At 40.7% G+C, this 20,763-nt stretch overlaps 1 protein-coding gene and 1 long non-coding RNA gene across 6 annotated transcripts in view; one reads left to right on the plus strand and one right to left on the minus strand.

The window, feature by feature from the left end:
* Positions 1-8,042: 8,042 nt before the first annotated feature.
* Positions 8,043-11,651, plus strand: LOC143936464 (uncharacterized). Its single transcript, XR_013263646.1, has 2 exons — positions 8,043-8,119; positions 9,159-11,651. It is a non-coding gene; the product is annotated as an uncharacterized LOC143936464 (long non-coding RNA).
* The window catches only part of TNNT3 (troponin T3, fast skeletal type), a 42,397-nt gene continuing 31,163 nt past the window's right edge, over positions 9,530-20,763 (minus strand). For 4 of the 5 annotated variants that reach the window (XM_077460731.1, XM_077460728.1, XM_077460733.1 and 1 more), the window contains 6 exons: positions 20,008-20,085; positions 19,390-19,503; positions 17,874-17,983; positions 16,998-17,088; positions 12,239-12,279; positions 9,530-9,789 (listed from right to left, as the gene is read on the minus strand). In XM_077460731.1, the coding sequence (XP_077316857.1) occupies positions 9,738-9,789; positions 12,239-12,279; positions 16,998-17,088; positions 17,874-17,983; positions 19,390-19,503; positions 20,008-20,085 (486 nt within the window). In that variant the 3' untranslated portion in view covers positions 9,530-9,737. Of the gene's footprint in view, positions 9,790-12,238; positions 12,280-13,383; positions 13,425-16,997; positions 17,089-17,873; positions 17,984-19,389; positions 19,504-20,007; positions 20,086-20,763 lie in introns of all 5 variants that reach the window. The other variant, XM_077460729.1, reaches the window with a different exon arrangement.

The following is a 20,763-nucleotide window of genomic DNA, read 5'->3' on the forward strand; positions in this document are numbered from 1 at the left end:
CCTAAAAGTGGTTGTAAACCTCAGACATGAAATATGAACAAAGCATATCCCTCTATAATGTGTATTTGTGTCAATTAAGAGCACTAAGCGTCATTTCTGTCTGCTGCTTCATTCCTGTGCTATCCGCATGAATCACTTCTGACAAGTTTTCCTGAGGCCAAGAGAAAAAAGATGAAAAGAGGGAACTCCAGCGCACAGCCTGTGATTGACAACCTAAGCTCTGTTCCTGTGTGCTGTGTGAAGGGTGGTGCCTTCAGACAAGCTTTCTAATGCACGCACTTTGAATGTAGAGAAGAGAAGGTCACAAATAAACAGGCATGACTTATGTATGAGGATTTGTTTAATCTCTGTGTATGGACTGAGGCCAGTGGGTATATGGAAGGGTTTACAACCACCTAACCTGTTCTGTGCATTACCCTTAATTTACTGTTGAATGCTGGTTGTCTTCCTGTAAGCATTGAAACACAAACTCGCTTTTTTTTTTTTTTTTTTTTGTGTCGTGCTACATTGCTACAGCATGCTAAGACACAATATTATTATTTTTTTTTTATCAAATCAGAAATTGAACGCTGGAAGCTGTGCCCAAAATAAGGCAGAGGGCACACAGTGGGGGGGGGGGGGGGGGAGTATTTGATCCCCCTGCTGATTTTGTATGTTTGCCCATTGACAAGGAAATGATCAGTCTATGACTTTAATGATAGGATTATTTTAACAGTGAGAGACCGAATAACAGAAAAAAACCCCAGAGAAACACATTTCAAAAAAGTTATAAATTGATTTGGACTTTAACCACTACAATACAGGGCACTTTCGCCCCCTTCCTTCCCAGGCCAATTTTCAGCTTTCATCGCTCTAGCGCTTTCAGTGACAATTGCGCGGTCATGCTACACTGTACCCAAATGAAATTGTTATCATTTTGTTCGGACAAATAGAGCTTTATTTTGGTGGTATTTATTCACGACTCCATTTTTTATTTTTTGCTATATAAGCACAAAAAAAGTGGAAATTTGTAAAAAAACTATTTTCTATTTTAAAAGAAATCCAATAAAATCAAATTTTGTCATAAATTTAAGCCAAAATGTATTCTGCTACAAGTGTATAATAATTGGTTTGTGTGATCACGGACATATGTACGCAAATGATCATGTACATATGTGTGCAGGTGATCACGTACATATGTGTGCAGATAATCATTGGGACATGTGATTTTAGTGGGACATATGTGGGGGACATGTTTTTATTATTAGGGACATGTGTATTTATTATTTGGGGACATGTGTGGGGACATTGTGTTTATACTGTGTGGTGTGTTTACACTGTGTGGTGATGTGTGTTTACACTAGACTAGTGATCAGTGAGTAAAAAGCTGTAAAAAACAGCTTATACTCACTGATCATAAGCCGGCTGCAGCGATCTGCTCTCCTCTCCTCAGCGATGACTTCTGTGTGAGGAGAGGAGGAGCCGATTGCCTAGCAACCGGCTGTTTGTTTACATCACATGACAGCCGTGATTGGACACGGCCGTCATGTGATCAGGAGGGCCAATCACAGAGCCCTCCTGCCGATCTGAGATGCGCCGTGTCTGGGTGACACGGGCGCATCGGGAACGCGCTGCTGCGCGGGCGCGCGCGGGCGCGCGCGCAATCCCGCTCCTTCTGATGGACGTTCCTGAACGTCCTATCAGAAGTAGACGGCTCCCACCCGGCCGTATATGTGCATTGGCCGGGTGGGAAGTGGTTAATGAGTGAAATAAGTATTTGACCCCTTCACAAAACATGACTTGGTGCTTGAGGGCAAAACCCTTGTTGGTCATCAGAGGTCAGACGTTTCTTGTAGTTGGCCACCAGGTTTGCACACATTTCAGGAGGGATTTTGTACCACTCCTCTTTGTACCACAGATCCTTTCCAAGTCATCAAGGATTAAAAGCTCACGTTTGGTAACTCCAATCTTCAGCTCCCTCCACATATTTTCTATGGGATTAAGGTCTGGAGACTGGCTAGGCCACTCCAGGACTTTACCGTGCTTTTTCTTGAGCCACTCCTTTGTTACCTTGGCCATCTGTTTTAGGTCATTGTCATGCTGGAATACCACGACCCATTTTCAATGCCTTGGCTGAAGGAAGAAGGTTTTCACCCAAGATTTGACGGTACATGGCCCCGTCCATCATCCTTTTGATGCGGTGAAGTTGTCCTGTGCCCTTAGCAGAAAAACACCCCCAAAGCATAACATTTTCACCTCCATGTTTGACAGTAGGGAATGGTGTTGTTGGGGTCGTAGGCAGAGTTCCTCCTCCTCTAAACATAGCGAGTTGAGTCGATGCCAAAGAGCTTGATTTTGGTCTCATCTAACCACAACACTTTCACCCAGTTCTCCTCTGAATCATTCAGATGTTCATTAGCAAACTTCAGACGGGCCTGTACACCTGCTTTCTTGAGCAGGGGGACCTTGCGCGCGCTGCAGGATTTCAGTCCTTCACATCGTATTATATTACCAATTGTTTTCTTGGTGGCTATGGTCCCAACTGCCTTGAGATCATTGACAAGATTATCCTGTGTAGTTCTGGACTGATTCCTCAACGTTCTTATTTTAATTGAAACTCCATAAGGTGAGAGCTTGCATGGAGCCCCAGATCGAGGGAAATTGACAGTTATTTTGTGTTTCTTCCAGTTGAGAATATTCACACCAACTGTTGTCACCCTCTCACCAAGCTGCTTGGCAATGGTCTTGTAGCTAATTCCAGCCTTGTGTAGGTCTACAATCTTGTTTCTGACATCCTTGGACAGCTCTTTGGTCTTTTCTATGGTGGAGAGATTGGAAACTGATTGCTTCTGTGGACAGGTGTCTTTTATACATGTAACAAGCTAAGATTGGGAGCACTAAGAGAGTGCTCCTAATCTCAGCTCATTACCTGTATTGAAGACACCTGGGAGCCAGAAATCTTGCTGATAGGGGATCAAATTCTTATTTCACTCGTTACAATGCAAATCCATTTATATCTTTTTTGAAATGTGTTTTTCTTTATGTTCTTCTTCTGTCTCTCACTGTTAAAATAAACCTACCATTAAAATTAGAGACTGATCATTTCTTTGTCAGTGGGCAAACATACAAAATCAACAGGGGATCAAATACTTTTTTCCCTCAATGTGTGTCTCGTCACAAGTCTTGCCAGTTGGCTCTCTGCAGCATTCCTCATTACTGACACCATGTCTCATTTTGGATTGTTTCTGGAGTCAGCCATCTTGGTACAGGAAGGGGTTTTGCATCCTCCTGTCGGAGCCTCCAGCAAAGGGAGGAGCACAGCACTGATATCGCCAAATCTCCTGAGATTAGCAGTCCCGTGGCACCAGTGCTTTATATTTCACACTATGAAGTTATAGACACAGGAGAGCCTAGGCATCCTTGAATACCAGGTTGTACACTACTAATTTTCAGGAGGAATTCAGGACAAAAGATACATTTTTCAGAGCACTGTTTAGACACAATTCTAGATATTCCCTATGACATGTCTTTCATTTTTTCTGATCACTTCCACTTTAACCACTTCACCCCCAGAAGGATTTGCCCCTTTAATGACCAGGCCATTTTTTTGTGATACGCCACTTCCTCGCTTTAATTGACAATTGCGTAGTCGTGCGACGTTGCACCCAAACAAAATTGACATCCTTCCCCCCCACAAATAGAGCTTTCTTTTGGTGGTATTTGCTCCAGTGACAAAAAAAGTTACAATTTTAAAACAAAAACAATTTTTTACTTTTTGAGATTTAATAAATATCCCAAAAAAATGTAGAAAACCAATTTGTTCATCAGTTTAGGCCAATATGTATTATACTTATTTTTGGTAAAAAAAAATGCAATAAGAGTATATTGATTGGTTTGTGCAAAAGTTATAATGTCTACAAAATAGGTATAGGAGATAGATTTATGGCATTTTTGTTATTTTCCTTTTTACTAGTAATGGCTGAAATTTTTAGAGGGACTTTGACATTGCGGTAGACAGATCAAACACTTTTGACACTTTTTTGGGACCGTTGAAATCTATACAGCCATTAGTGCTATAAAAATACACTGGTTACTGTGTAAATGTCACTGGCAGGGGTTAACATTAGGGGGCAATCAAGGGGTTAAATGTGTTCCCTAAGTGTGTTTCTAACTGTGAGGGCATGTGACTGACTAGAGGAGGAGCCAGATCGTTGTTTCTTCGTAAGTACTGATGGCCTATCTCATTTCTTGAGACCCTAACATGCCAGGAAAGTACAAATACCCCCCAAATGGCCCTGGAGCACCAGGACAATGGAAGCACCCCAAAAAGTACCCCATTTTGGAAATAAAACACACCAATGTATAATCTATCCAAGGCATAATGAGTCTTTTGAACATGAAAAATGTGGAAAGAAAATGAAAACACATTTTTTCTTTATACAATGTTTCACATAACATGTACATACCATAAAGCACCCCCTAGCTTTATAACCCTTTCCATGCCAGTGACATTTACACAGTAATCGGTGCATTTTTATAGCACTGATCGCTGTATATGTGCCAGTGGTTCCAAAATAGTGTCAAAAGTGTCCGATCTGTCTGCCGCAATGTTGCAGTCATGATAAAAATCGAAGAAAGCCGCCATTCCTAATAAAAAAAATTATAAATAAAATGCCATAAATCTATCCCCTATTTTATAGATGGGATAACTTTTGCGCAAACCAATCAATATACGCTTGTTGCAAATTTTTATTTTTTTTCCCAAAAATATGTAGAAGAATACATTTTGGCCTAAACTGAAAGAAATTAGTTTTTTTAATATATTTTTGGGGATATTAAGTAAATATTGCTTTTTTTTTTTTTTTTTTAATTGTCACTTTTTTTTGTTTATAGCGCAAAAAATAAAAACCATAAAGGTGATCAAATACAACCAAAAGAAAGCTCTGTGGGAAAAAAAGGACGTCAATTTTGTTTGGGTACAACATCGCACGACTGCACAGTTGTCAGTTAAAGCGACGCAGTGCCGTATCACAAATGCTTGGTCAGGAAAGGGGTAAGTCCTTCCGGGCTGAAGTGGTTAAAGAACTGTACAAACTGTAGTGGGGCGCTCCCATATTTTGAACACCTTAGGCCCCTTTCACACATGCGGATGATATGTCCGTATTTCATGCATCCGTTTGCGGATGAAATACGGGCATACATTCATCCCTATGGGATAGCGGGTGTCTGCGGATGAACATCCGCAGACACCCGATTTCCTCCGCCTCCGCAACAGTCCGATTCTGCAGACGGAGGAAAATCCTATTTTTCTATCCGTCTGCAGAGCGGATGAACACGGACACACGGTCCGTGCTCATCCGATCCCCATAGAGGAGAGCGGAGAGCTGACAGGGCGGTCCCTGCACAGTGTGCGGAGACCGCCCTGTCCGCCGCCGGCTCAGCGGGGACAACAGATCGATCCCCGCTGAGCGAGCAGATCATCACGGTGCGGATCAATACTGATCCGCCCCGTGTGAAAGAGGCCTTAGATGGCAGAACTTGTGACAAATTTACATAGGGTACGTCCAGTAAGGTGTATGTGGCTCTGTCAGAACTGTTGCAAACATCTCTCCTGCAAAGTGGTGGTGTTTTTTACAGGCAGAGCAAGTTATCAATTGTAGAGGAACTTAGACATGTCTGTCTCAAAGATGAGACTGAACAATTTACTATTACATGGAGTTGATGTATTTACCTCTAGGATGCACCAATGCCACCTTTTTTTTTTTATTATTTATTTATTTTTATTTTTTTAGCTACGTGTACCTATATTTTTTTTTCACGTAATCGCCAGTACCACTTACTAATACCTATTGCTGGCAATTGGGGAGATCAAGATGAAGAGGAGGTGCAGGGAGGGGGTCTTCATCATCTGCCAGTGTGCTGTGTTATATTACCATGTGGCTGAGGCCAAGTGATGTAGAAACACAAGACTCCCAATACTTGGCGCTAGGAAGACCATGCTGTCATCCCCACCAACCTACCCCCATCCTTCTCTTCTTCTTCCAGCACCACAATTGTCCTTTTTGTGTTAATTGATGTCTCTCGCCTCCTGCCCCTGAACCAAGCACCAATCGTAAGCAGTGATGTAAGTAACTCAGTTAAAATAAACGGCGTTACTTAACACAGTTACTTTAGAGGGTAACGACTAATCTAACTGATTACTCTTCCCCTCATGGTAACTCAGTTCCCATTACTTGGGAGGCGTTACCGCAATTACATCTACCGCTCGGGAGGCCCACCGTGGCCACGCCGCCTGGCTGTTCATTCCGCTGCGGGGAGGGGGGCTTTCGCCCGCTGAGCTGAGAAGAGGCTGAGACTCAGAGAGACTGTCTGGACCACCCCATCCCACCCTACCTATCCAGAGAGAGAGAATGTAGGGAGGCGGGGCGAACACTAGAAAAATGAAGTCAGCTGACCAGCTGGCACCAATCGAGTGAAGGGGGAGGGTCTCTCTCTCTCCCTCTCCTGGAGGCATTCAAGTAAGTGACTGATGATTCGAATTGCAGTGCAATCGATCCATCCCAAGTCCTCCACCACCTCTGCTACTTACTGATCCCATCCCTACCCACCCACCATCACTTCTACAACAGAGGTAATGGGGGGATAGGGTAGGGATGAGATCAGTGGTGGTGAGGGATGGGATCAGTAAGAGGTGGTGGTGGGAGAGGATGGCACCACCACCGCTTTCACCCCCCCAGTACCACTGCTGCCTAACACCCCCCCCAAGTACACCGCTGCTGCCACCCCCTCAAGTACCACCGCTGCTACCCCTGTCACAGTTACTGAGTAACTAATTACTTTTCCAATGTAGTTACAGAGTTACTAACGAAATTCATTTTTGGGAGAAGTCATTTGTAACTTAACGAATTACTTTTTTAAAGTAAGATGACCAACACTGCCTGTAAGTCCTGCATCAGGAGGGAGCACATCACAGTGTATTTTTATACATTGTGTGCCTACTCTTCCTCCCTTTCTTCTCCCTCTGAGCACCGCTACCATCATCGTAGGTAGCTGCAATGGCCGGAGATTGGCGGTTCTTTCCTTTGGCTGTCAGCGGGAAGGAGGAGAGCTGATCCGTCACATCCTCCCACTCACCGAGCTGTCAGTGCAGGTTAGGGAGAGCCCTGGGATCTACACAGACCATCCTTGTGCTGGGGAGGGATCTGTCATACCACACCTCAGCCCCTGCATCCATGGATGCTGACATTCTCTATTATGGGGCCCCTGGGCAGTGCCCAAATAGTCAGTCTGCCCCTGAGTTTTCATTATTTGGCGCAAAGTTTCCGACTACTCACGCTGCAAGACATGTCACAAAAGCCCTATTGAATTGCCTCCACCGTGCATTTATTGGGCTGTGCAGTTTTGTGTATGGTGAGCATTCAAAAGAAATTGGCTGTCATATTGCAGAGCACCTCAATGCAGGAAACTACATTAAAGAGGCTAATTATCTATTTTTCCTAATATAATAAAGAATCTACTTTTAGTCCTGAATTCTGCCTCAGGTCATATAATAGCTGTACCCATTAGAAGAGTGGAAATATGGAACTGCCTATAGTAACCTCAGCTTTACCTAATCTGTTCTAACACACTGAGACCTGACTTCTGTTTTTTAAAATCAACAATTTCCTTTTTCTGCTAATAAGCCCAGCTTGTGTACACCTTTTTTTATGTTTAATTGTGTTATACAGAAAATATTAAAGGTAGGAACATTTTTATCTTTTTATCTTTTCCGGTTCAGGAATTTTTATTATATTTTGAAAGCTCAACTGGGTCACCAACGACAATAAAAACACGTTTCAGTAGAGTGGAAATGGATTATAACCATTGTCAGGGTTTTGTTGTGTCCCCATTGGTGATATTTCCTGTCTTCTTGCCCAGGTGACGAGCATAAGAGAGAATACATAGTGCACAGTCTCCCTAAAGGTGGCTTATGCTTTTCTTTTGTTTTTATGTTCTTATGTTTTTCTTTTTCTATTGGAAGGTTTGAAACCCATGTCAGATTTTTGAGTTTTTGTGATTATTGCAGATTTTTCTGGTGAAACCTTTATCAGCAGAAGAAAAGGAGGTGAGATTAAATCTCTCCAACAAAGCTGAACTTCTGGTATGTTTTTTTTTTTTTAATGCATATTTTAATTGGTCCTGTCTGGATCAATGTAAGTTTACATATGTAGGACTGTTGTGTAATAAGAGAATGGCTGTAGTTGTTGTCACTACTTGCATAGTTAGTCTGGTTGAAAAAAGACACAAGTCCATCTAGTTCAACTTCAATGATCGCCAAGGTCTACTGGGTCCTGTGACAAGTGGTCTACCCTTCTGCATAATGTACACAGAAGTTCACTTGATTGTGATGTGATCACTCTGCCTCTCCACTTTGTTCAATCAGGGAATGGTGGCCACGCCGAGCAGATGACCCATTGTGGTTACTATGCAGAAGGGGCAGATGCTTTGCTCAGGATCCAGAAGACTGCGGCAATCGTTGTAGCAGCAGCGACTACTCCAGTGATTTTTTACTTTCACAACACTAAGAAATATGTATATTTACATTGGACCAATAACCGTATGCAATGAATACCTGGAGTCCAGCTTCAAAGGATAAGTTCACCTATCTTAACATTTTACATGTTAAACCCATATTCAGGGCGTTACGAACAAACCAGCCCCCGCACTACCCTGATCCCCGCTGTGACAGCTAGCGGGGTTCTTCTCGCCCGCCCGACTGCATCACTGATTGACATTACAGGGCTCTGGGCATGGAAAACTACAAGGTCTGTCAGCTTGTAGTTTTCAATGAACTACCACAGCGCTGTAGAGCACTGTGGTAGTTCATTCATGCTTCCTATCAGATTGTATCTGTATGCTTATCCATACGGAATGTATAGGGAAGCAGATACACTGGCTCTGCTGGAGACCTGCATACCGCCAGCGATCTGCTGATCGTGACCGCAATGCTTTACAGGCTCCAAAAACAATAAATACACATTTTTTTTACCTGTGTAAATGTGTATTTTATTTTTTGCAAAAAGTGAATTTATCCTTTAAAGCAGAATTAAAAGCATTTTTTTCCATTTCTTTTTTTTTTTTTTTTGCCATATGTGTCATATTGGGAAGATTTTCTTTCACTTTCACTTTTTGTCCCATAGGCAAACCAGGAAGTGAGAGGGAAAAAACCTCCAAGATGAGGGAATCCCAGGTTGTCACCAGGATAACCACAACCAATGTTCCCTTTGGAAGATTGCTAAGCTAAAAAAAAAGAAAAGTTGTAAACCCCCACCAATATCCAAAACAAGATAAAGAAGTGTTTGACTTTATATACGCTTTAATGGTAAGATTGTATCCCTCCCCACATATCCAGTGACATACAGAACTTGCTGTGTCCTTCAGTGTTACCACATTTTGCGCATATGATAATATGGCGACCCACAGGCCATGACCATGTCACATGTTATCTAATGGTAGGCAGCATTTCTGTCATTCTTCTGTGGGATGTTTGTGACAAGTACAAGGAATGTCATTAGGGTAAGAAGCGTCACACTTTATTTACAAAAGAGAAGAGATAATACAGAGCAGTCCACAGAGAGAAAAGGGTGGCCCGAAGGGATAGACAGGACAACTATCTTGTGAGGCACTCTGTGTAGCCAGCTTCCTGCAGGATCGGGGATGGTAAAAGGTGGGTGAAGGAGGGCTGCTCTCTGACACGGCCGGGGTCTTGGTTTGGGAGTTTACTTCCAGCGGCCCCCAACTTTTCCTTTGCCTCCAGCTGCTTTCTTGCTGCTGTAATGTGGAATAAATAGGCACAGGTTAGTGGACAGGGTACATACACGATAAAAGAAAAATACCAGATACAGAAAATATGGCATAGGGAGGATTAGTGTTATGAAAAAGTATTAAAGAGGAACTGAACGCTGGATGATGTGCCCAAAAAAAAACAGGTAGTGGGCAAAGGACTAGTCAATAGCATTGCCCCTGCTCTCCTTGTGGCTGAGCTTTTCTCATTACCAACTTGCCATGCCTTGTTCTACACTGTGTCTCTGTATGGAGGAGGCCATCTTGGTGGGGACAGGGTGTTGCTTTCTCATGTCAGAGCCTCCAGCAAGAAGAACAGTGAACTGAAAACTGGGGATATAACCAAATATCACTCCAAATCTGTCAAGACTAGCAACAGAGGCAACAGTGCCTTAGATCTCACATAAGCACCATTGTGTACCAGGAAGTACACTGCTATTTTCTGGATGAATTTCAGACCAAAGGTAAATTTTTTTCAGGGCACTGCTTAGGCACAATTACCATTTATACATTTTCCTTATAACATAGCCTATCTGCACTTTTTTTTAGTTCAGTTCATCTTTGAGGTGAGTAAAGAGAGAACACAGAAGGTGGTCAAGGAGGAAAAAAGAAAGAAAAAAAGGAAAAGAAATAGAAGAAAGAGAAAAAATACTGTTGATATTGCAGGGTGATAAACCAAGGTTGCACAAGTTGGCTTATGTAAAAGAAAGAATGATAACATTTTTCAGCTGTTTTTCTGAATGTTCCAGATATCGGAATTCTAAGGGCTGATTCACACATTTTGCAGATTTGCACTACAGAACATGTTCCATAGGAAACCATGTTCAATGGACTATAGTGCAAATCTGCAAAATGCAAAGGTGTAAGTTAGGCCTAAATGTTTGTAATTATAATTATTACAGGTGGGATTTAACATGGTCAGCTGATTTCCTGGCTGTTAGAATCATTGGAAAGCAATGTAATGGACTACTTTCACGCCTGACATGGCTAACATAATACACCTGGATGGACTTGGCAAGAGAGCATATATCAATATAGTATGACATTTTTCCAGGTATTACAGTAGCCAAAAATGTTATCATTGACCTCTTTAAATGAGCCACTTGTTAGGCTTAATGGTGCTGCTAGTTTCCCCTACATACACACAAACAATCAGTATCACTTACCATGTTGTCATGTTAGTTTAAGAGACTGTACATTTTCCTCCACATGCTGTACTTCCCTTCAGATTATCATGCATGCATGTCTCAAATAAACACTGCTACCACTCTGACATCACAATCATAAAGGCCATCATCAGGATTGGGTAAAACCAGTTACTGGAGTTTAGTAGGGCCTGCGAAGAGACCCAGGCCTTGTATGTGCTGACAGAACCGGAGTGTGCTTCTCATATACTGTACCTGACACACCAGGGTCAGCAGCGGGTTAGTTTACTTACTTGTTACTGCTCAGGGTTAGACTGAAGATATCATGGTAGGCTGGAGATATCGAGTGAAAAAGTGGTGTCCTATTTGGCCTGTGATATCTCTCAAGACCAGTGATATCTACCATGCTTGTGACGGCACACATGGTCTCATAATTAGGTAGGTCAGCCATCAAGCCTAGGTGAGGCTTGACACAAGTGTACTGATCACCTGTTCTCTCTGAAGGCCGTCGAATTATGGCCTGAACAAGTAGTCTTACAAACTGTGTTCTCTGAACTGATAGTCAAGCCTCTGCTGCATATTGGTGACCAGTACACTTGTGGCTAGGTTGGACTGAGCATAATTGTTAGGTGATATTTGCAAGGCATCATAGGTCCATGTTATGCAGTTATATTGTATTAAATTGTCACTAGGTAATTGTTTTAATGCTTTTGAAGTGCATAAATTGGGTTAGCACAAAATAGGGCTGAGTAGAACCGGTATGTATTTACAAATTTCCTTTATGACACCATAAAGTACACACTGGTCCGGTAGCCATTTTGAAAGCTAAAGAAAAATTAGTGAGGATGCAGGGAATTGATTCATTAAGAACCACTGTCAAAAAATGGCTGTTTCAAGTCACAAAATGGCTGCCTCTACCAAAAGTGCAGCAGCTCTAGATTTAACAAGCCATTAATTGAAATTAAACAAATATGGAAGGGAATTGTACCTATGGGTTAGAATAGATGTATTGGTAATTGTGATCTTGGTTGTTTGGGATAAATTGTATTTTTGAGAAAATACAAATAGTTTATTATAAACATGGTCAGTCCTACCGAAATCCATGCAGTGTTGCTTTTAGGTCTATGGTTTTCAAATAATATATATATATTTTTTTTAAATCAGTAGGTTAGAAATTAATTTGAATTCAGAAAATAATTTTGAGCCTGTATTGTAGATACTGTATTTGAGTTGATCAGGGATAGTATGCAGGCTGGAATCGGAACAATGTTGTTGTATCTAGCACTACTTACTGTTTCTGCAGCTGATCAATGCGGTTCCTGAGTGTTGTAACCTGTTAAAACAACATACAAACCATTTATACTGTAGTCCTTCACGGTCCCTTACCTCCAACACCCTGATACTTTGTCAGAGGTTCCTTAGGTTGCTAGTTGGAATGCTGTTACCTGGCACCATCTCTCCAAGGTGGCGATCCATATAGGCAAGATAAGAGTGTCTAGTGACCTGCACACACAAATACCTCTAGGCATGTCTCCAGACACACAGTTACTTACCTTTACTTAACACCCGGGCTAGGGCATGGAGCAGAGGCACCTACCCTAATCATAACCCAACAAGAGTGGGATCACAGGACATCAAGACTACAAGTTTATCCAATGAATAATTTTTATGGGTCACTCTGGCTCTGTACTTAATTATCACATAATGGGAAGATAAGTCAGTATTGTTGATACTAATTTAGGCTTTCTATTTATTTATGGACAGGAACCCAATTGGTTTGGTAGTGAAATGTTGACTATTATACCATGCTTTTCATATGTGCTTCACAGAATTTGCCTTCAAATGTTTATTTTGTTATTGGCTATAATAAAATAGATTGTTCAATGGTTGCATATCATAACAACTAACCATCTACCATGTGTTCAGCATCGAAATTATGAATGTTTACCAAGCAGTTTTTAGACTGCTCATGATGTATAATGAACCTGGGATTTAGCCCGTACCTTCTAGTACAGAATCATTATATTATGCACAAGAATATAGGAGCTCTTACTGCAGATGTGTCCAACTAAAGACACTGCACTATGCCACGTAACTAATTAACTTATACAAGAACATTCTGTAAGCCTCCAGGAGTATTCTGTCACCTGGATCAACCTTTATATTTTTAATTTATTTTTTGCAAAAACTAAAATTATCAAATTTGAGTATTATATATAATTTGGATCATAACGTAATCATGTAACAAGAAGCAAAACAGCTCTAAAAAAAACTGAACCTTTTTGTAGTCCTGATGTCCTGGTTTGCTATATCCATAAACCTTCCTTGGGCCATTGCTTTAGCCACAAGCCCGGTCGTACCCACTGCTACCCAGACACACACCTGAACAGACAGTTCAGTTGAGTTAGCCTCATTTGTAAGAGGCATCTCTACTTACAACTTAGAGAGTTCCTCTACTCTCCTGTGCAGGGTTGTAATCTAAGAAAAACCAAGATAATCATGTGAATAAGAGCATACTGGAAGCAAGTGCCTGGTAGGATAATGTGTACTGGCTTCTTAGATGTGCCATCTAATTTGACCCCACATTTATCACCACAAATGCATCACTGCTACTCATATAATCGTTTTTTTTTTTTTTTTACATGTTTAAAGTTTTAGGCTGGGTTCACATATGAGCACACAGCAGCTCACAGCAGGAGTTCGGTGCGTCCTTGTTCACCTCTTCGAATTTTTGGCTGAATTCGGACCTGAAATGGACCAAAAAAGGCGCACAGCATTCCTGTGCAAATCACACTGGAGCCGCTGCAGAGATATGTGAACCGGCTCCTTAGAGAGCCAGTCACAATCTCTTGCTATTGCAAATTGGATGCTGGAAACTCGCATCTAATTCGCACTAGTGTGAGCCCATCCTTAAATGTAAAAACTATATGCCAGCCACAGAAAACTTTCTATGTAGAGCAAACGTTGCAGCCACAAAACACTTTCTAATTGACCGATAGGGGCAGCCACTGACGTAATGATTTCCACTTCAGCCAATCAGATAAATCCTTATATTTGTTGATAAAAAAAAATAAAAAATACAAGGCTTCTGAGTGGCAGAGAAGCATTCAGATGAACTTGATTTTGGTCCAGCAGCAGACAGGTAGTCAGCCACAAATGTTTCTAGCTGAAACACAGGGGGAGATTTACTAAAACTGGAGCGAGCATTAAGAATCTGGTGGTGCAGCTGTGCCTGCTAGCCAATCAACTTCTAACTTCAGCTTGGTTAATTAAGTTTTCACAAAAAAACCTAGAAGCTGGTTGGTTGCAATGCACAGCTGCACCAGATTTTGCACTCTCCAGTTTTAGTAAATCTCCCCCACTGTGCCACCTTACTGTATGATGATAATGCTACTACAGTGTGATACAGCACACACAAGGGCACATAACGATGTCATGGAAAATAGTTTGGGCCAGACTTACTGGCAGGATCACCAAAATTAAAGCAAAAAGAAAACTAATGTAGCTACCACATCTAAGGACTGGTAAGCTCTGCAATATAATAAATGTTTGCGTTGGGTTTAGCTATGTTTTAAGTGGAAAGTCAAATGCAGTGCTGGCTAATTCAAAAACCTCTATATTGGGGCTCAGTTAACACCTATGCAGTTTGCTTTTCATTGTTTCTGCAGTGCTTTTTGCTGTGTGTTTTGCATTTTTGCACACGCTATTTTGCCCCAATTTGCATTTTTTATGCTTTTTTTTTGGCCAAGGCGTAGATGTGAACGTGTCCCATAGGATAGGAGACCACGTTGAATGAACTATAGTGCATTTCTGCAAAAAGCACCAAAGAAATGCATAGGTATGAACCAGGCCTTAAAAATTTGGAAAAGCAAACCTGTAAAAATGTGAACATCACATAATACTAAATACTACAAAAACAATTCAAAATATGTGCTCCTTGATATACACTATGCATTTCCATTAATGGATAAAGCTAGGACAGACTGAAAACTAGACATTGCAAATATGTTTTACATTATGTATATCATTTTTTTCCAATGTGCTTATTATTGATATTTCACAGTAGTGTGTTTTCAATTTCTATTTTGTGAGATACATAATAGTAACAGCAAAGCATGCTTGTTTTTGGCAAAATGAAGAAAATGTCCAGATTTAGTCCTGCAAGTTTTATCAACAAAGGATCGTTAAACTAAAGTGTAATTTTTGTGTTGTAGTTTGAGAACTTGCATATAGGTATTGCTTATATAAAAAAAAATGATATTGTATGGACAGATGCTTTGCATTCTAGAACAATCAAAGGACCCTACGATGGCTACCATAATATCAAAATTTTACCATTATTATAATAATAATAATACTATAACATCATCCTTGTAAAAAGGTATGTACAGAAGAAAAATCTGCCTGGAGCAGTGCGTTGACTTTTAGACCCTTTTCACACTGAAGGCAGTTTTCAGGCGTTTTAGCGCTAGAAATATCGCCTGTAAAGCGCCTGAAACCCGCTTGCCATGAGTCCCCAGTGTGAAAGACCGAGTGCTGATAGCAACTTACCGTCTTCCACCGCCCATTATAGATATAACTCGATTAAAGATATAGAGAGATACTCTCAAAGGCGATTCTTCAGGCACCCCCTTTTCAGCGGAGACTGTTTCTCTGTAATATCAACTCTGAAGTAAGCTGATTTATACATTCCTTTATCTGTTTTATTCTCTCGTGTTCAATTTTGATACTATGGATCATTAATGTTCATTGTATTTTAGATACTAATATTTCCCTGTCTTTATTTGTAGACCAGACAGACTAGCATCAGGTCCTTATCCTTTGGCCTCCTGGTTCCCCATTTTTGGGAATTTTTCCAGTTCTTACACTGTATATCTATTAAGTGAGGTGGGTTTAGGTACTGCATTAGAGAAACAACCCCCTGCCGTTCCCCCCCCCCCCTTTTTTTTGTTCCCCCCTTCTTTTCCCTTCCTCTTCCCCCCCTTCTCTTTTTTTTCCTTCTCTTTGAGTGGCCTTGGAGTTTTGTACACATCCCGTATATGCATGTCATTTATATGTGCATATATTACCATCCACTAATTTGTCTATATATCTGGTCGGGGCCTTCCCCTTTGTTGCCCCCCCTTTTAGCCGTCCTTGGGTTGGCTGTGCCCGTCTCCATCCTCCCTGGGCGCTGTGGGGCTAGCACAGCCATATTTTCTTGTTTCTCTCTTTCTCCCTCCTTTATCCATACAAAAATTCTTGATGTGACATACCAAGGAATCTGCTTCTATATAGTCAATAGACAATATATATTGCTTGTCTAAAGACAAAACTTTTGTCTATTTATATGTATGCATATATTCTTTACTTATTGTTTTTATTTATGAATTGTAGATATTATATCATTTTCATACCACTTGCTCCTGGTGAAGAGGAATAGGGCATGACCTTGAAACGCGCTGAGTATCACTTTGTCCATTTATACACCAGTGATGTAAATGAGTGTTTTTTTTAAAATCTCATTGTGAACAACATGTTATATCAATTGTAATTTTGTAAATGGTCGATACAGCAAAAGTTGTGTATATTTTTAGATTTTGCATTATTAAATTTGTAACTTTTTATCTATATATTTTTGCATATGTTTTTTCTGGATTCATTGCCCTTTAAGGTCCCGCCAGAGGGATTCTGTTGTTTTTTGTGTCTTATATTAGGGATGTGAGCAATGCCTCCTACACCCCACTAGAATTGAACTAATTTATCTATTTCACTCTGGGGAGTTGCGCTTGCGGGACCTTACAGAAAGTCCTGCAACAGCATCTTTGGTGCGGTTTGGGAGCGGTGTATACACCGCTCCTAAACCACCCCTGCCCATTGGAATGCATGGCCACGCCTCCGAAGTGCCTGAAAAGCACTTTTGGTAGCACCGCAACACAGGCGGTTTTAAACCTTTCTTCAGCCGCTAGTAGGGGTGCAAAAAGTTAATACTAGCGGCGCATTACCACTAACGTGGCATGGCCCCAGTGTGAAAGTACCCTTAGACCTAATTATTGTGTGTAGTGGGCTCACCTCGTATTTCTGTTTCTTGAGCTTCTCTCCCATCTCAAACTTCTCGGATTCCAGCTGGTACAGCCATTCCCACAGCTCCTTAGCCTTGTCCCTGTTACAGAAAAGTCAATGGGTCAGGTAAGTTTACATACTGAACTGCTGCAGATTCAGGCAAAAATTACTAATCCAACTAGCTTTTAGAGGTCCAAGACCGCGATGGACTGACTTGCTCGGTTGAGGGGTGATGATGGGGACTTGCTCTGTGAGTGAGTGATGGTGGGGGTGTGTTGGGGAAGTTTTCTCCTGGTGATTCCAGCCCAGCTTGGCAGAAAGGTGGCAGTGGGCCCCTTTTGAGGGCTTGGGCTGCTACCTCTGGGTATGGCCTCAAGGTTGTTTCTGGATAATCTTGGCAGGATAGGTAAAAGGAGCGCCCAGTATCCAATCAAAAGTAAATAAAAGGTGATGGTTGTTTTTGTTGGAAATAGTAGAGCATGATAAAAACTTGGACCTTTGGCAGACTCTGGTATAGAGATCTTTCAACTGTAGTATCAAAAACATCTGCTGTGAATTTTGTCTTATAAAATGACCGAAGGATCAAACAGAATGAGACCCGTCACAGTGTGTGAATTTGAAAAGTCAGATTTAAAAGTCTTATCACTGGATTTCTGGAGCAATAAAAGGGGGGCAAGACCTGTTGTCATCAGAATAAAAGGAGGTCTACTGCCCTACCATAAAGGGTTGTGCTGTATGGCAGAGCTGTGTAAATCTCAGGATGAATGAAATACAATTCTTTGGCAAGTACAACATCTTTCATATACTGTATACATTTTAGCTGTTTTTTTTACTGTAGTACAGCATTAATTGACATCCCAAAGACACCTAAACATCAATGTTTACCTGAGTTTGTCGTCACTCATGTGGTCAACGTTCAGGGGCTTGCGACGATCTGCCAGAATCTTCTTTTTCTGCTCACGGGCTGTTTGCTTCTTGCCTCTCTTCTGGTCAGCCTACATAGGAATCATTACCAAATCAGTGCTTTTCAACATTTTATCAGCTGGTCCCCCATATGTTATGTTTTGGAGGCTGATGGGGGGGGGGGTCTTATTGATAATGTTCATTAAACAGCAGCAGATTTTGGTCCCAGTGACAGGCACTAATCTATAAAGTGTTCATATTTACATCAAGCAAAAAAAATCCTATCCTATCCTATCTATATTTTGTAGAGCCAGTCCTTAGTTAACAATATAGCAAATAAAATTGGTCTGGTCCCACTTTACCACTATGATATAAATAGAGAGATATTACCCTTTATTATTTATCGCTTCCGTTCTCTATGTACACAACCTTTTCAGCAAGGATTCCATACTCAATGTTCAGGATACAACTCAAGTTTCAAAACCTTCACTGAAAAGATTTCAAAACCACAAATGAAAATACTTTGGAGGTTGGAGGTTTTTACAGTTTTCAAACAGGTAATGTAGAATTCCGGGATAACCCTAACTAACCTAAAAATACTCCCTCCTAATGCCTATGCTTGCTAAGCTGTATAAAAAAGATGTATGTATATACTTACCTATTTTCAGGTTGCTCTAGTTGGGTCACATGGTCTCCCCTATGTCAGCCAGCGGCCAGCTACAGGCAAGAGGAGAGAGCAGTCAACAATGACAGGTCATGCCTTGAGTGATGACATCACCCGTAGGTTTCAATGGTCCATCTTATTGTTGGCAGTCCCTCTTCTCCCCTGCAGTGGTGATAGCTGACACCAGAGAGCCAGATCATGTGACTGGACTGGAGCAGCCTAAAAATAGGTAAGTATATGGAACTTTCTTACACATGTGAGCAATAGGTGTTAGGAGGGGGAGGGAGTGTTTTTAAGATTAGTTATGACTGCACATGATAGGCCTCCATTATAGTAATACTCTGTCAGCTTTTTTGTTTTATATGCTTGATATAGAGCATGGTAGGTAATATTTTTCATTACACAATGGAATGATTTACTAAAATGTAAAGTCATTCTGAGCCTCAAAGTGTGATGTGAAACTGGGACTCATTTACCAAAGTGCAATGCTAGGTATTCTCCAAACATCCATGTTTGAAGTGGATATTGACATTGTATGTTCAGTTAAGCACATTATGTGCATGTAATGTAGGTAATTCTCGTTTACTGGTAGATTAGGAGATAGCCATTGAAGGATTATGTTGATACAGTTTGCCAGCTTGAACATGTATTGCAATAGAATATTACTCTATCACAATATATGCTAAACAAGAATCTGTGATTTTAAGGCATAACTTTTAACAAGTGTATGAGTTTGAAAATGGTTGGTTGAAAGCATTGGAATAAACATATTTTTACACTTTTGTAAATCAAGCCCAATATCTTGCTTTGTCTTTACATGGTGGAGCTGCTCACCTTGGCCAGGTAGCTGCTGTATGTGGCTCCCATGGAAGACAGAGCCTTCTTCTTCTTCATGTCATCCTCAGCACGTCTCAGGGCATCCTGTTCCTCTCTTCTTGCCTTCTCCTCCTGTAGCAGCATCATAATATTGAATTGGGATATACTGTAAGTCATTTATAATTAACTCGAAAACCAATAGTGTTTATACGATTCGGAAGTGTTCAAGAATATGCATGCCAAAAATGCAACATATTTGGTGATATTTTAAATGATGTAAAACAATTATTATTTTTACTCTTTATACATACATATAATAATGATAATAAAAATTTCTTAATATTAGTCCTTATTTTATAAAGTACCAATGTGTTGTGCAGTGTAACATACATGCAATGCACAATAAAAGGTGCTAAACGATGACCACCCTCATCTTCCTATGGATCAACTGTGGGTATAGAATTGTATATTATTTTTTATTTATTTATTTTTATGGTTGAACTAGATGGACTTGTGTCTTTTTTCAACCTGATTAACTATGTGATTTGCCCACTGAATGATTATGAATTTGAATAGGTGAGAATGTGGTACATATAAGATATAACATTGTGATTGTGTGTTTCTGAGAATACTCACAGCAAGTCTGTTCTGACGCTCCTTCTCCTTCTCTGCTCTGATCCTCTGCTGATCTGCTCTCTCAGTTCTACGTTTCTCCTGAAAATCGTAAGAAAATGGGGAGATCAGCCACAATACCAGGATACAATTCCCTTTTTTTCTTCTTTTTTTTGGGGGGGGGGGGGGTATTTTCAGAGTCCAATGAGATTTGAAAGGGACAGTCGCATTGGCTTAAATAAGGGTCCGTATCTTTGTGTTATATTTATACAATGAAAATCTCAATAAAATATATTATACATAAAGGAAACAATACAAAGAGAACAGGATATGTTCTCACACAAGTACATGGTACAGCAGGCACATATCAGAAATATAAAGTGTTGGGGTAACAAACGCTTTAACTTTTTTTACACTGCAATTTAAGGCCTCATGCACACTGGAAATTTTTCTGCTGCTTCCAGGGGCATAAGGCATTTTTATTTTCCCTGCCTGTTAGCCTATGTGTCCATGCACACAGGCATTTAGAGGCAGAAGAAAAAAGAAACAAAGTTGGTTAAAATTCCTACAATATATATGGATCACCCAGAGGGGAATGCTTTTTTTTTTTTTTTTCAACAAAAGTGGAATTATTCTATTTACAGAAACGTATGAAAGCTCTGCCATCTTGTGGACAAATTAGAGTATACATATGTTGCATTAAAGTGGTTGTATGCCCGCAGAATTTTTTATTTTTTTGCTCACCTGCAAAGCAAAAGGCATAATGAGCTAGTATGCACC

This window comes from Lithobates pipiens, unplaced genomic scaffold (assembly GCF_037356315.1).
Source record: "Lithobates pipiens isolate NorthernLeopardFrog02 unplaced genomic scaffold, aLitPip1_a1.2 Scaffold_10, whole genome shotgun sequence".
In the NCBI taxonomy this organism is placed as follows: domain Eukaryota; kingdom Metazoa; phylum Chordata; class Amphibia; order Anura; family Ranidae; genus Lithobates; species Lithobates pipiens.